The sequence below is a fragment of the Molossus molossus genome, unplaced genomic scaffold (assembly GCF_014108415.1).
Source record: "Molossus molossus isolate mMolMol1 unplaced genomic scaffold, mMolMol1.p scaffold_m16_p_24, whole genome shotgun sequence".
NCBI classification, from domain to species: Eukaryota; Metazoa; Chordata; class Mammalia; order Chiroptera; family Molossidae; genus Molossus; species Molossus molossus.
In genome coordinates this window covers 1,961,625-1,976,371 of record NW_023425360.1, presented here as the reverse complement: position 1 = coordinate 1,976,371, position 14,747 = coordinate 1,961,625, and the positions used below count along the sequence as shown (strand labels likewise).

Below are 14,747 nucleotides of genomic sequence, written 5' to 3'. Positions count from 1 at the left end.
GCCAACCGCACGACCAACCAGGGCCGGGGACAAACTGCAACCGAAGTACGTGCCCTTAGCGGGAACCGAACCCGGGTCTCTCCGGACCGCAGGCAGACGCTCTAACCGCTGAGCCAAACTGGCCAGGGCCATGTCTCTTTTCTTTTTTTAATCTTAAAACAAAATGTTAGCATTTTATGCTTCTTAGGTGCTAAACGTTGTTATGTTTCCCATTTATTTAAATCATTTGAATTCGAATGCACATCTTGAAGGAACACATTTAAAGCCATGTGTTCCTATATAAAATATAAATTTAAGTCAAGTGGCGTAGGATACAGCGTTCATAACTGGATCTGATTAAGAATATGAATTTGTGCCTCATAGAGAAGTTATTACAACCCCTTCTCTACAGTTCACTAGTATATACAAAATTAATATGCGATTCATATTATACACCAGAAAAACTCTAAGTTGATGAACATATTTAGTAGCAAAACAACTACTAATATTGTGACCATTATCACACCACTGCCACCACCTGCGCTGAGTGCTCACTCTGGGCCTGGGACTTTGTCTGGCAGTAAGACTGTGAAAGTGCCACATGTGTTACGTGAATGTTACATAGATGGATCTAAAACTTGGGAGAGCGAGGTAGCTGACATAGGTTAATTAGAGCTGTAATTAAATTTAAGTTCCTCTGATTCCAAATGGAACATAACAGAAATGTCGTGTCGGCTGAAGGAAAGAAGTGATGGCAGTTGCAGGCCGTAGAGCGGTGGAAAGGGGGGTGGAGATGTCTCTTCAGTGGCCGTGGGCTCCGCACTGCAGCTGCAGCTGTGACCGGGTCCCTGCTTGGGCCTCCGGCGGTGCGTCTCCCAGCTCGGCGCTCCTCCCACATCTGCGGGGCGGCTCGGGGCTCGCATTCAGCTTTGCTAGAAGTCTCACCTTCCACCTCTCCTCTCCACACAAGCAGACCTCGTCCTTTTCCCGTCACAGTGCTGTCACGTCATGTGGGCACTGCCTGCTCACTGCCTTTGTCCCCCTCCAGATGGGACGCTCCGAGGACAGGACGGTGCTCACGTGCAATGGAGAGACTTTGTCAAGTGTGTGTTTGTGCTTCTGCCTTTAAAACTAAAGCATTAGAAAACAAAGTTGGATAAATACTTACCAGTTTTTTGAAAGCCTGACTTTTTAAGCTTTCAAGCTTAGACACTGAGTGGAAAGGCTGGGTCCTTTCCCCACCATTGCGGGGCTTTCCTGTCAGTTCTTCGCATCTACTTCTGTTCTAATAGAAAACATTTAAAAATATTTGAGGACTAACCAAAAAAAGGAAAACATAAAATACATGGATTCATGAAGTGTGAGCTTCCTTCTTTCCCCTGGACCAGCCTCTACAGATATCCTGGCAGGACGGACAGGAGACGGCAGAGGCTTTTTAACCGAGCGCCCTTTGTTCGCTCTGAGATAGACCTTCGGCAGTTTGCAGGTGTTCTGCTTCGGGCTCACAGTGGAATCCCTTCTGTTTGAACCCTGCACCTCCTGCCTGTGTGTCCCTCGGGGAGAGCCAGGCTCTGATGGGCCATCTGTGCCTGCAGGAGTGGAGGTGGTCTGGCTCCCTTGTGATCCTTCTTGGGGCATAAACGGAGACCCGTAGTGGCACCCAGTTAGAACTCTACCTGGTTGAGGACACAGAGAGGCAGTTCTTGAGTGTAGACAAAGACAGCAAGCCTACATATCTGTAAAAAAATTTTTTTATTCTTTAGTCATTACTTTTTCTTATAGACTGTGGTCTGTCTTCTGAGAAAAGGGCCCTACATCTTAATGTAGTTCACTTAAGAATTATTATTAGCTGTTATGAGCTTCGTCTGCCTCTATGAGAAGAAAGAAAAAACCTGCCATAGTGATGTCATTGTTGCAAGACTTCTCCCTGGGGCCTCTTACAACACCAAGAAGCTAAGGGGCAGTAGATTTAATGGATTGTTTAACATCCTGGACAGACTTGACCCATCCTCTGAAAACCTTAGCTGAACAATACTGGTCTGCTTTGGAGATGCTAGCCAAGCCGCCCGGGAAAAGGCCCGTATTATATATGTGTCCCTACCTGCCCGCCTAAGTCCATGACAGGGGTTACCACAGGCGTGGGTCCCCTGAGAGAGGGTATTTTTAGTGGAGTCAAAGAGAGCAGAATCTGAGTTTCTGTGAAAGGTACAGAATAAGGGCATAAAATCGGGAGCAGAGGAAGGACATTGGCTTCTAGAGGACCTGGAACAGAATGTGGTCTTCCAAACACAAGCGTTTTCGATACCCACCACCCTGCGAACTTGTACTTAAAAAAAAGTATTATATTCGTGTGAATCCTCATGTCTCCTCCAAAGCAAGCTCCATGCTCTCGCAAGCCTGAGGCTCTGTAGATGTCCGTGCGCATAAACGTCTCTTCCTGTGAAGGTTCGAAGAAGTTCATTTACTCAGGTTGATTGAACAGATCGAAATGAACAGGCTGATGGTTCGTGGGTGTGGTGATGATAAAGTTGGCTTGAAATAAAGCTTTGGTGATTAGGAGACCATGTTCTAGTTAGTGTAGTCACATCTTTTTTCCCACAGAGTTTTTTTTATCCCAATAATGTGCTCATGCCCGCAATGAAAGCGTGCTTTGCAAATCCAAACTCCCCTAAAGGCAGCAGTGCTGCCCTGTCCAGGCAGCGAGCAGACTTGTCCCAGGAAGCAGTGTCGGGCTTCAGCAGTGATCTCACCATCTCTGCCGGCCAGTGTGACCTCATCCGAGATTGCTTCAACCTGTGCAGCAGGACGATGTTGAGGAGAGAGACAGTCATCAGCAGGAGGCCATTCATCTCTCAGGCCCCACGCAATCGTATCGTAAAAGATGAAATGTAAACGCTGCTTCTTTAAGGGGAACATTAGAGAGAACCTGGAAAACATTTTGGCCTGACAGTATTTGCAAAATGCTGATTTTTGGTTAAGAAGCATTTGAAGGTGTGGTTACACCCTGGCAGGGCTGTGTATACCCAGTGGAAGAACTCAGCGTTGACTTGGGTGTTGTCAGTTCTCTAGTGTGTGAGCTGGAGTTCACATACGTGTGTGTCTAACTGTGTGTGTGTAGAGAAAAATCAGGACCAGAGAGGGCTTGGGTCCTTATCTTCAATCAGACAAAAGTACTGGTGTTTGTACAAAAAACAGCTAGAATTCTTGGTGTTTAGTAAATTGCTTTCACTCCATATTTCTAATTTCTCTCTCTTATTTAAGCCTTGTTCCTGTTTTTGATAAAAATTTTAAAAATTGTACCCTCTTTTAATCCTCGAAACACTAATTTTGGATCTTTTTTCTGAACTGGCACTTCTGTCCCAGAAATCTGAAAGGATCCTCTTGAAGAAACATGTCCTCCCCCTCCCACCCCAGTCCCAGTTGAAAAATGCTTTAGCAAATGTGCTTTCTGTAAAGGACGGATTCCTCCTTCACTGTTGTAACTGTTACGAAAGCAGCTGAGTGCAAGCAAACAGATACAAGAGTGTAGGGGCTGTGCCCGAGGAGGACATAACCAGAATGAGGCGGTCGCCGTATTAGGTGGTGTGACTGTGGGCACACGGTCTTTTTTCAGATTGCACTGATGCTGACATTGCATTACTTTAAAAACAAAGGTCTTGTTTTAAAGTATGTTTGACATAAATATTAAGTTATACACTTAATAATTATCTAATGGTTTATTGAGAAATTCTCAAAGTGATTTTAAACTGTGATTCACTCAAAAAAAAAATCATAATGGACTCTTTCCTAGATTTTAAAATTATATTTTAAGATAAGTGAAGATGATGACATGTAGTTTTACTATCTTTGGAGCATTGGTTTTTTAATAAATTCTTAATCTTGACAAGGAATACTGTGGTATTGACTTTTTTCTTTGTTTTTAAGGAAATTATAATCATGTTCACAAATCTGGGCATGTGTAAATACCTAGTAGATTGGTAATTTGAACAGCAAAATATGAAACAGAAGTTCAGAAAGACAGTGTTCAGAATATACTGATCATCTGTAGCCTGCGTCCCTGGTGATACAGAGGAGACACCAGCTTTATTTTTTCATTGCAACCATGTGCCGTGTGTGCAGGAAGGAAATGCATGCTGGTCACAGGTCAGAAGCAGGATGGATGAGGTTTGAAGGAGAATATTTACTGTGGGGTTTTCCTAAACCCCTGACCTCATGGAAGATGCTATTTCTAGTAGACTTGGTGGAAACTTGGGCAGACCCGGATCTGTCGCATTGTGGTACCAGCAGGGGCCGTTAACAAGAAGCTATGGCCAGGTGTAGACCTCTGTGTGCTGGCCCAATAGGTGCAGTTACAGACTTGGACTGTGACCAAATCCCTACACTGCGCAGGCACTGAATTTGGGACCTTGCGGACTTCGATCTGAAGAGGGGCTCCTGCACACGGAAGGCCTAGAAATCGAAAGGTCTGCAAATTGTGTCGTGAACTGGACAGTTAAAGGAGCTAATGATGTTTCGTGTGAGGCAGAGAAAGGTTCAGGGGATCTGACAGATGCCTTCAAAATCTAAAGGGTAGTTTGTAAAAGTAGAAGCAGCATGTTTTCCATGTACCTTTGGAAGACTTAACTAAGAATGTGTACAGGCGGGGAGACAGGTGTGGCTACTGTGAGATTTTCTCACAGCTGGAGCAACCTTTCACGCAGTGAGCTGGGGGGTTCTGGCTGCATCCAGGCGGGGTGTTCGGTGAGAGACACCTCGGAACCGCTCACCTTCCAAGCCTGTGTGTCAGAAGCCTCCTCTTCTCCACCCCGCTGAAGGCTGGGCTGCGTGGCATCCCACGCCCCTGTCCTTCACATCCGTTTGCCCGCTGAGCCCAAGATGCAGAAGTAGGATGCTGACTGAGTGCTCGCGCCTGAGGCAGGCAGCCTCCCTTTCTCTGCCTTCCTCAATCTTCATCTGATCCCAAAAGCAAAAAAATGACCCTCCTATGTGTTTCTTAATTTGTTCTAAAATATTGTCTGCTCTCCTCTGGACGTGAGGTTCAGTGTGCCCCTTCACCTTTCTTTTTGAGGCGTTCTCTCAGCTCCCGTCTCCACAAAGACAACCCATCCTGTAGAATCTTATGTAGACATCAGCCAGGAGTGGGCAGAGGGGCCGACTGATACTCTTCTAAAAGCGGGGCAGTGTGGAGGGTGGCGTAGGGTCAGGTACTCTGTAGCGACACCAAACTGTAAATCTCTTAATTACCTTTAGCCATATGCAAGTAGATTTGCAGGAGAGAAACTCATCTTCATCAAATTAATGTATTTGAAAAACTAAAACTTGTAATTAGAAATATATTAGCATTTTGAGACATATGTATCTGGACATGATCATTTCTGTTGTCAGATAAGGTGTTGGCCCAATTTGTTATAAAATAATTCATAACAAGAAGTAGCAGAATTTCTGAATTGTTAACAGCAATTAAATAGTGCCCTGGTTGGTTTTGTTCAGTGGTTAGAGTGTCGGCCCTCAGACCAAAGAGTCTCGGGTTCAATTCCAGTCAAGGGCACGTACCTCGGTTGCAGTTCATCCCTGGCCCTGGTCCTGTGTGGGAGGCAGCCAATCCATGCGTCTCTCTTGACTCAGTATTTCTCTCTCTCTCTCTCTCTTTCCCCCTCTCTACCCCCCCCCCCCCCGGTCTATCTCTCTCTACCCCTCCCTCCCACTCTATCTGAAAATAAATGGAAAAATATTCTCAGGTGAGGATTTAAAAAAAAAAAAAAAAAAGTATCCACGGGTCCAAAACCTCAATGCAGGTGTGCCCCATTCCTTGCAACATTCCCTTAGTGTTTTCCCTGTCACCTGCACACTGGGTTGATGCTCTTTTCTAACTTAAATTTAGAATTTATCATCTTTCATTGACCCCGTGGATCTCTGCTTCCTACAGGAATAGGGGGCCTTCAGGACTTCGTGCTGAAATCCGCCACACTGTGCAGCTTGCCCTCCTGCCCGCCGTTCATACCACTCAACTTCGAAGCTACTCCTATTGTGAGGGTTGCTGTTGAGCCGAAGCATCCAAGTAAGATGACTTTGTTTTTAAAAGCATGATATTCATGACACTTTTTAAATGCATTTAAGACTCGATTCCCCACGGTTTCAGCAGTATTCTGTGCATTTTCATGCGGGTATGTAACAGAAGTCGTCTTGCCAGCCAGGAGGCCATACTGACCTCCCACTCTTCAGAAGGATTCTGACCTCTGTCTTAGGGTCGTGGCCTATTTAGGCACCTTTGCTCCCCCAAGGAGACTGTTTTCTTCTTGATGGCAGAGACAGGGTCATCTCTGCACCCCAGCTTGAAATCAGCATTGTTCTGACAGTGGAGTGACTCCCAGTGCAGGTGTCGCCAGCTTGTTGTCTCCGTAGCTTTTGTGAAAAAGTTTCTTCTTTGCCTGTTGAACTGTCACCCTTACCATGAAGACACAGATTTGAGTGTTTATGTTTTTTGTTTTTTAAAGCATTTGTTCGTCCTGTCCGGTTTGGCTCCGCAGTCGGAGGGTCGGCCGTGCACCGGGGGGTCTCAGGTCGGAGTCCAGTCGAGGGCACTTCCCTGGGTTTCAGAGCCGGACCCTGGCCGGCCGTTCAGGAGGCAGCCAGGCCTCTCTCTCCGATGTCCTGTCTCTCTCTCTCCGATGTCCTGTCTCTCTCTCTCCGATGTCCTGTCTCTCTCTCTCCGATGTCCTGTCTCTCCCCCTCCCTCCCACTGTCCGAGAAATCAGTGGAAAATACTCTCAGTAAGGCTTAAGAAAAAAGATTTAAAGACTTTGCTCGAGTCTCATATTGGTGACAGCCATTGTTTTTAGTAATTTTTCCCTTGTGCTTGTTATTCGTGTTATCAGTGGTCTTTTTGCAGGAATCCTTTTAAACCACATTTCAAATTCGGTGAAGGTTAAGTCAGTTAATGCCCGATGATACCTGTGAATCTACTTAGCTAGATGAAGGAAACTACCGTGTGCCTGAAGGGACAGGGGGTGCCCCGTCGACCCCACGGGCAGCGCAGTCCGCTCCGTCTTCCCTCCAGATTCCGTGCATCCCGGGTGGGGCCCAGAGCCAGCAGCCTGTGGGCTTCGCAGGCAGTGACTCGGATCTTGACACAAGTTCCTTGGCTTCTCTGTGCCTGTCTCCTCACCTATAAAATGGGACCAATCATCACCTCTTCTTGTGGTTAGAGTCTGACACATTGTTAGCTAGTATGACATGTTCGTTATTATTAGAAAAGCTTTATCTAAAAAATAGACTTGGAATACATGTGAATAACGAACCCTAATAACACGGCGAGACCCACTGATGGCAGAAAGCTCCGGTGCTTGCCCGGCGTGTGGAAGACGAGCCTTGAGGAGTGGCTGGTTCTTTGGAGCGTGGAAGTGAAACCGGCTGCATAAAACCTGCGAAGCCGGGGCCTCTGCCGGCTGGTCCCGGGGCTCCCTCTGGCCTGCCTGGAGTGAGCAGGAGCTGCGAGGCTGGCAGAGGGGCGAGAAAGCACGTACCCCAAGATGTGATCAGACCCACCCACACCTCGCCCCCAGGAGCCGCGGGAAAGCAGTGGGCGCCGAGCGCGAGCAGAGCAGAGAGCAGGCGGGGCTGAGCCCGCGGGGCGGTGGCTGTCAGCGCTGCGGCAGCCCAGCCGAAGGCCAGCGCCCTCCCGTCCCGCGCGCCCGTCAGGGTCCCGTGAGCGTTTTAAGTAGGGGGCTCTGCTGCATTCTCTTGAACTGACTATCATATCAAATGCTTATTTTGCTTATTTGCTGATTTTAGAGGTACTGCTTAGGGAAGAGTTCTGTTACATTGCTAGGCATATAGTATGTACAGTTGCAATAAGTTTTAGGTGTGTTCACAGGTGTGACGATGGTAGGTAGTTTATATGTGCTGAATATCTGAAGAATGTCTGGATCAGCTTGTGGAGTCTTGATGATGAGCATGTGTCTCATTTTAGCTCTCTATACAAATACATTACCAGAAGATAGTTTTCTTCTCGTCACTACATTATTTGGAAGGAAAATAAACTTATTTTAAGAGTTTATTTCATTGTTCTTTTCCCTTCAGTGGCAAGGACGCTAGCTGTAGATTGTGTTAGTCCTTACGTTGTATTGAATCAGTATTCCTTTTGTTAACCTAGGTGAGATGCCTCAGCTCGTCAGAGGGATGAAACTGTTAAACCAGGCTGATCCCTGTGTCCAGATTTTGATTCAGGAGACAGGAGAGCATGTTCTGGTCACGGCGGGGGAAATCCACCTTCAGCGCTGCTTGGACGACTTGAAAGAAAGGTGAGCTCATGGTCGAGCTGCAGAAAAGATCGCTCCGAGACCAAGGGGTGCTTTCATGTTTCCTGAGCCGTCTGAACTTAAACTGTGTTTGTTTAGGAGAAAAAGTGAAATGCCCCGAACTATTACTTGTTATTGGATCACAGATTTAATTTTTAATAACTGGCATTCACTTTTATACTTCAGGAGATTTGCATTTTTAGCTTGTCCAAATATTTTCATGAATGTATTTTACTTTAAGTATATACACACGCTCAGCATATCAGGACAACAAAACAAAATTTCCTTTGGCAAACTTAGGCTATGATTAGGACCTATTTCTTTCCTTATTGATGTGGTCTCTGCAGTGCAAATCCCAGGAAGTCTTGATATTTCTCTATTAGGAAATTTGTGTCATGAAATAGGCATCCCAGATCACTTTGTAGAACAGTTTTCCTGTTCCAAAGGCAAGGTGTATACAATGTGGTAGCAATTAGGAAAATGCAGAGAGGAGGCGGGAGTGGGCGGAGGAAAGGCTGTGGCCCCTGCCCCGCTCATGCTCAGAGTGCTGGTTCAGTGGAGAGGCCTGCCAGGGGGGCGTGTCCTCATTTCTGTTCTCGGTTGGAGATGCTGGTGGTGTGGCTGTCCCTCCTTGAAATGTTTTCTTAGCCACAGTCAGTACAGAATCGGAAGGTAGCTCTTCCGTCTCCGTCACGTTCATTACCATTTTCTTGGCATTTCTGAAGGTTCTAATAGGTTAGAGAATAATGCTAATTGGATAAATCATGATGTGTAGTGTATTTCAAAATAATTTAATTATTAGGGATTTTAAAAAAAACTATTATTTTGGGGAGGGGGTCTTTGAACTAAATTATTTTCTCTTCACATTCTTTGGTACCAAATTAAAATCCATGTCAAATAACCCTACATTTCTTAGGCCATTAACTCTTCTTTAAAAGTAATTTGTTTTGTTTTGTTTGGTACTTAGAATTATATTTCAAGTAATACTCACCCTGTAAGCCTAAAACGAATTTCAGCTGAATTGTTTATTAGTTTCTTTGTTTAGACTTTTAATTTTTATCTCATGGTTTTCATCATGGGTACTTTTTAATCTCAGGAGAAACAAAAACTATACTTTATAATAAGAGAAATTAGTTTTCTAGAAATATCCCTTTAACATGCATTATAATATTTTAATAAATAATTCATTATGAAAACCACTATGTAGACCTTTTTTAGAAACTATTCATATCCAAACACCTAAAAATAATTTAGACTGAATGAGGATAATAAAAGCAATAACACATCTGCTTTTCAACAACTCTATACTGCTTTAATAAGGTGCTTGACGAATTCTGGAGTGTTTGTTCACTGCTGCTCCTGAGAATGTCAGCATCTGAGTGACGCCACCTCCCCCACAGTCCCCGCCGTGTGGGTCCAGAGGGGACAGAGCTCACGGGCAGGTGTGGTGTCTGCCCAGGTGGTCACTGTGCTCGTTTCCTCCAGGCATTACACTGGCAAATAGTATTTTAAAGAATTCGTGTGTCAGATCTTATTAAAATATGTATTTCCCCTTCAGAACATTCTTATCTAAATAGATGGCTTATTTTAAGAATGAATAAAGTAGTGAAATTCTACTACATGCAAAGAACCCCCTGAAGGTTTTTTCCCCGTTAGTTTTTCAGTCTGAAATGAAAGCAGTTTATCTTTCTTAGTAAAATAATTTTTATATTTTTGTTTTTTTAAGAATCTCCATTGTGTGATATTTCTACATGGGAATTTTTTTTTTTTTTTATCCTCACCCGAGGACATTTTTCCATTTTTTGTTCAGATAGAGTGGGAGGGAGAGAGAGGACCAGAGAGAGAGAGAGAAACATCGACGTGAAGGGACACATCGAGTGGCTGCCACCCGCATGACCAACCAGGGCCGGGGACAAACTGCAACTGAAGTACGTGCCCTTAGCGGGAACCGAACCCGGGTCTCTGGAACGCAGGCCGACACTCTAACCGCTGAGCAAAACCGGCCAGGGCTACATGGGAGTTTTGATGCTATTTTGGTTATAACCTTTTGTTATGTTTCTCTTGAATTTGTCTTTAGGTTTGCAAAGATTCAAATCAGTGTATCTGAACCCATTATTCCATTCAGAGAAACAATCACAAAACCCCCCAAAGTGGACATGGTCAACGAAGAAATAGGCAAACAACAGAAAGTTGCAGTCATACACCAGATGAAAGAAGATCAAAGCAAAATCCCTGAGGGAGTCCAGGTTGACTCTGATGGTCTAATCACCATGACAACTCCCAACAAATTGGTCACGCTCAGTGTCCGAGCCGTGCCCCTTCCAGAAGAAGTCACTCGGATCCTGGAAGGAAACAGTGATCTGATTCGTTCGATGGAACAGTTGACGTCATCGTTGAATGAGGGCAAGAACACTCAGGTGATTCACCAGAAGACCCAAGAGAAAATGTGGGAATTCAAAGGAAAACTGGAGCAACACCTAACAGGGAGAAAGTGGAGGAATACTGTTGACCACATCTGGTCATTTGGCCCAAGAAAATGTGGGCCCAACATATTAGTAAACAAAAGTGAATATTTTCAGAACTCTGTGTGGACAGGCCCAGCTGGCAAAGCTTCCCAAGAAGCCAGCAGACACCGAGACATGGGTAACAGCATCGTGAGTGGCTTCCAGCTAGCGACTCTCTCTGGCCCCATGTGTGAGGAGCCTCTCATGGGTGTTTGTTTTGTTCTGGAAAAGTGGGACCAAAGTAAACTTGAGGAACAAGGAGCAAGTGATAAACAGAATCAAGATCTGGTGCGAGAGGGACGGGGGCAAGGGGTGAGCTGTTGCCTGGGAGACGGGGTAGAGGAGCGGCAGGACCGGCAGGACGGCCACTCCGAGCCCTTGGAGAAGAGCCCTGCCCAGAGGGGGGAGCCTCCCCTCCCCGACTGCTACGGGCCCTTGTCAGGACAGCTGATCGCCACCATGAAAGAAGCCTGTCGCTACGCACTGCAGGTGAAACCACAGCGTCTGATGGCGGCCATGTACACGTGCGACATCATGGCCACCAGTGATGTTCTCGGTAAGGAGGGAAGATGAAGGGAAGTCTCCCCAATAAGGACATTTAATCTCGTTTAACTTTTTTTTTTTTATAGAAGCTCCATTAGCATCTAATTTACTAAGGCACTAAGATCTTTGAAAGCCAGAGGACTTAAATATTAAAATTCTTGAGAGAGGGGGAAAAACTTGATTACTAAAGATCTTTTGCAACAAAAAGACTCTTTTCTGTAATGAAAGGTCTGGTAAATGAGGTTTAAAAAGCCCGTATATGTTACTGTCCAAACCTGTGCAGCGTTTTTTTCTCAAGTGAATAACCATATCAGTCTGGGTAACCAGAGTCATTCTAAACATGATCAAAGAGGGAGACGACATTCTTGTAGTCCCAACACAAAGGGGTTTCTGTGAATTCCGGGTCCCGTCCGAAGAAGAAAATCATGTGGGCTTTATTCAGTGCTAACCATTATATCAAATTCTCCATTTTTTTCCCCCTTTTGGGGAGACCTCAGAAGACATGAAGCCCTGGCACTTAGTAGCTATTTTGACTTTTGACAGGTAGTATTTCACTGAGACTAATTTCCTTCACCTAAAAAGATGATGAGGATTCATTGGAGGCTGTGAACATCGGTCTGAGAATACAGACACGGCCTCAACGATGCCTGGCGCGCCGCAGCTGTGCCACCCTCGCGACCGCGCAGCTTTCCGGGGCGAGGAGGGTGGGGGGGAGCCCGGCTGTGAGAGTGGGCCCGGCCAGCCAGTGCCTCCGCCCCCGGCCTTCCGGTCGGGACGTGCCTCCTCCCTGTAGGGAGATCCTGTCGCCGATTAGTCCTAGAAGCACGAATCTAAATTGATTTCTTTTTCCTAAAGAAATTTAGCCTCGCCTGGCAGTGAGGTTCCGGTGGGATGAGCTGGGCATCCGAGGACAGCTGGGTCGACAGTGACGAGATGTTAGAACGTGTGCCTCGGGAGTCAGACCTGCGAGCACGACACACAGTGCACAGTGCTGCTCGCCTGGCAGTGAGGTCCCGGTGGGATGAGCTGGGCATCCGAGGACAGCTGGGTCGACAGTGACGAGATGTTAGAACGTGTGCCTCGGGAGTCAGACCTGCGAGCACGACACACAGTGCACAGTGCTGCTCGCCTGGCAGTGAGGTTCCGGTGGGATGAGCTGGGCATCCGAGGACAGCTGGGTCGACAGTGACGAGATGTTAGAACGTGTGCCTCGGGAGTCAGATCTGCGAGCATGACACACAGTGCACAGTGCTGCTCGCCTGGCAGTGAGGTCCCGGTGGGATGAGCTGGGCATCCGAGGACAGCTGGGTCGACAGTGACGAGATGTTAGAACGTGTGCCTCGGGAGTCAGATCTGCGAGCACGACACACAGCACAGTGCTGCTCGCCTGGCAGTGAGGTTCCGGTGGGATGAGCTGGGCATCCGAGGACAGCTGGGTCGACAGTGACGAGGTGGTTAGAACGTGTGCCTCGGGAGTCAGATCTGCGAGCATGACACACAGCACAGTGCTGCTCGCCTGGCAGTGAGGTTCCGGTGGGATGAGCTGGGCATCCGAGGACAGCTGGGTCGACAGTGACGAGATGTTAGAACGTGTGCCTCGGGAGTCAGATCTGCGAGCATGACACAGTGCACAGTGCTGCTCGCCTGGCAGTGAGGTTCCGGTGGGATGAGCTGGGCATCCGAGGACAGCTGGGTCGACAGTGACGAGATGTTAGAACGTGTGCCTCGGGAGTCAGATCTGCGAGCACGACACACAGTGCACAGTGCTGCTCGCCTGGCTGGGACACAGCCCATCTGTTGACGTCCGTGGGCGGGGCATCTTCATTTGAGGAGCACCAGTCTAGACCATTCCCAGATGTTACTCTTTATTGTCATCAAAAACTGTCTTCATGTAAGAAGGCAGAGGTAGTGTTAGCAGCAGGGAAGCATGATGCCTCACGTGCTTGCAGACCTCGCAGACTTCTCCAGTCGTGCTGAGAGGTGCCCGTGCCACTTGCATCTGAGCACTGCTGTTGGTGGGCGACTCACAGCCAGTCCCACGGTCGGACGGTCTTTTCTGTTGATCAGAAAGTCTCATCTCCCGCTACTTCCCACCCATTTCCACCACCATTCATGCCTCTTGCAGTCAACTTCACATATTTGGGGAGAGCATTCATTTTCTAGTTTTATATCCAGGAGAAAACTCCCGATCCCTCCGCTGTTTTTGACAATATGATTTTTGTTACCCTTCACCATTTCAGTTGCTGTCCTCTGGATGTACTCTTTTTTTTTTTAATCACCAAAGGATATGAGGATATGTTTTTATTTATTTTTAGAGAGAGAGGAAGGGGAGGAGAGAGAGAGAGAAACATTGCTGTGAGAAATAGTGACCGATGTCCCCTGCACACACCCCGCCTGGGGATCAGACTCGAAGCCTTTTTGACCTGTGGGATGATCGCTCCAACAACTGCACTACCCAGCCAGGCAGCCAACCACCCTCCTAGACACAGCAGCTCAGATATCCGACCTGTACAGAACATAGACACACTGTTAACCTCTACATGTGTCCGACATTCTCCTTTTAATGCAGTTTAGCAACTGCATCTTCTCATTAACTGGTGAGAAGTCAGGATCAGTCTCGTTTCTTTTTCTTTTTTTTTTTTTTTTTCCTCACCCGAGGATATTTTTCCATTTTTTGTACAGATAGAGTGGGAGGGAGAGAGAGGAAGGGAGGGAGAGAGAGGAACATCGATGTGAAGGGACACATCGAGTGACTGCCACCCGCACGACCAACCAGGGCCGGGGACAAACTGCAACCGAGGTATGTGCCCTTAGCGGGAACCGAACCCGGGTCTCTCCAGACCGCAGGCCGACGCTCTAACCGCTGAGCCAAACCGGCCAGGGCTCTTTTTCTTTTTTTAAATAAGTTACATGTTCTCATTTTGTTCCCCAAAAAGCCAAATCTGAATTTTGGTTATTAAAACTAGAATTCCTTTATTTACATATGAGTAAACAGGATCTATACAATTGATTTTTAAAAAATATGTTTTTAGCCCTGGCCGGTTTTGCTCAGTGGTTAGAGCGTCGGCCTGCGGTACAGAGGGACCCGGGTTCGGTTCCTGCTAAGGGCACGTGCTTCGGTTGCAGTTTGTCCCCAGCCCTGGTTGGGTCGTGTAGGTGGCAGCCACTCGATGTGTCCTTTTCACGTTGATGTTTCTCTCTCTCTCTCTCTCCCTCCCACTCCCTCCCACTCTCATCTGAACAAAAAAAATGGAAGAATGTCCTCGAGTAAGGATAAAATATATATATATATATTTATATATGTTTTTATTGGTTTTTTAGAGAGAGAGGTAGGAACATTGATGTGAGGACAAAACGTCAATCGGCTGCCTCCTCCACGCCCCCTTTTGGGATCAATCCCGCAACCCAGGCACGTGCCCTGATG

The 14,747-nt window shown here is 46.8% G+C and overlaps 1 protein-coding gene across 2 annotated transcripts in view; it reads left to right on the top strand.

Annotated features, from left to right (window-relative positions):
- EFL1 (elongation factor like GTPase 1) overlaps positions 1-14,747 on the top strand; it is a 77,854-nt gene that overhangs the window by 45,565 nt on the left and 17,542 nt on the right. For both annotated transcript variants that reach the window (XR_004961473.1, XM_036277915.1), the window contains exons 15-17: positions 5,906-6,037; positions 8,132-8,279; positions 10,354-11,336. Coding sequence is in view for 1 of the 2 variants with exons in the window: in XM_036277915.1 (XP_036133808.1) it covers positions 5,906-6,037; positions 8,132-8,279; positions 10,354-11,336 (1,263 nt within the window). In the remaining variant the exon portion in view is untranslated. The remainder of the gene's footprint in view (positions 1-5,905; positions 6,038-8,131; positions 8,280-10,353; positions 11,337-14,747) is intronic.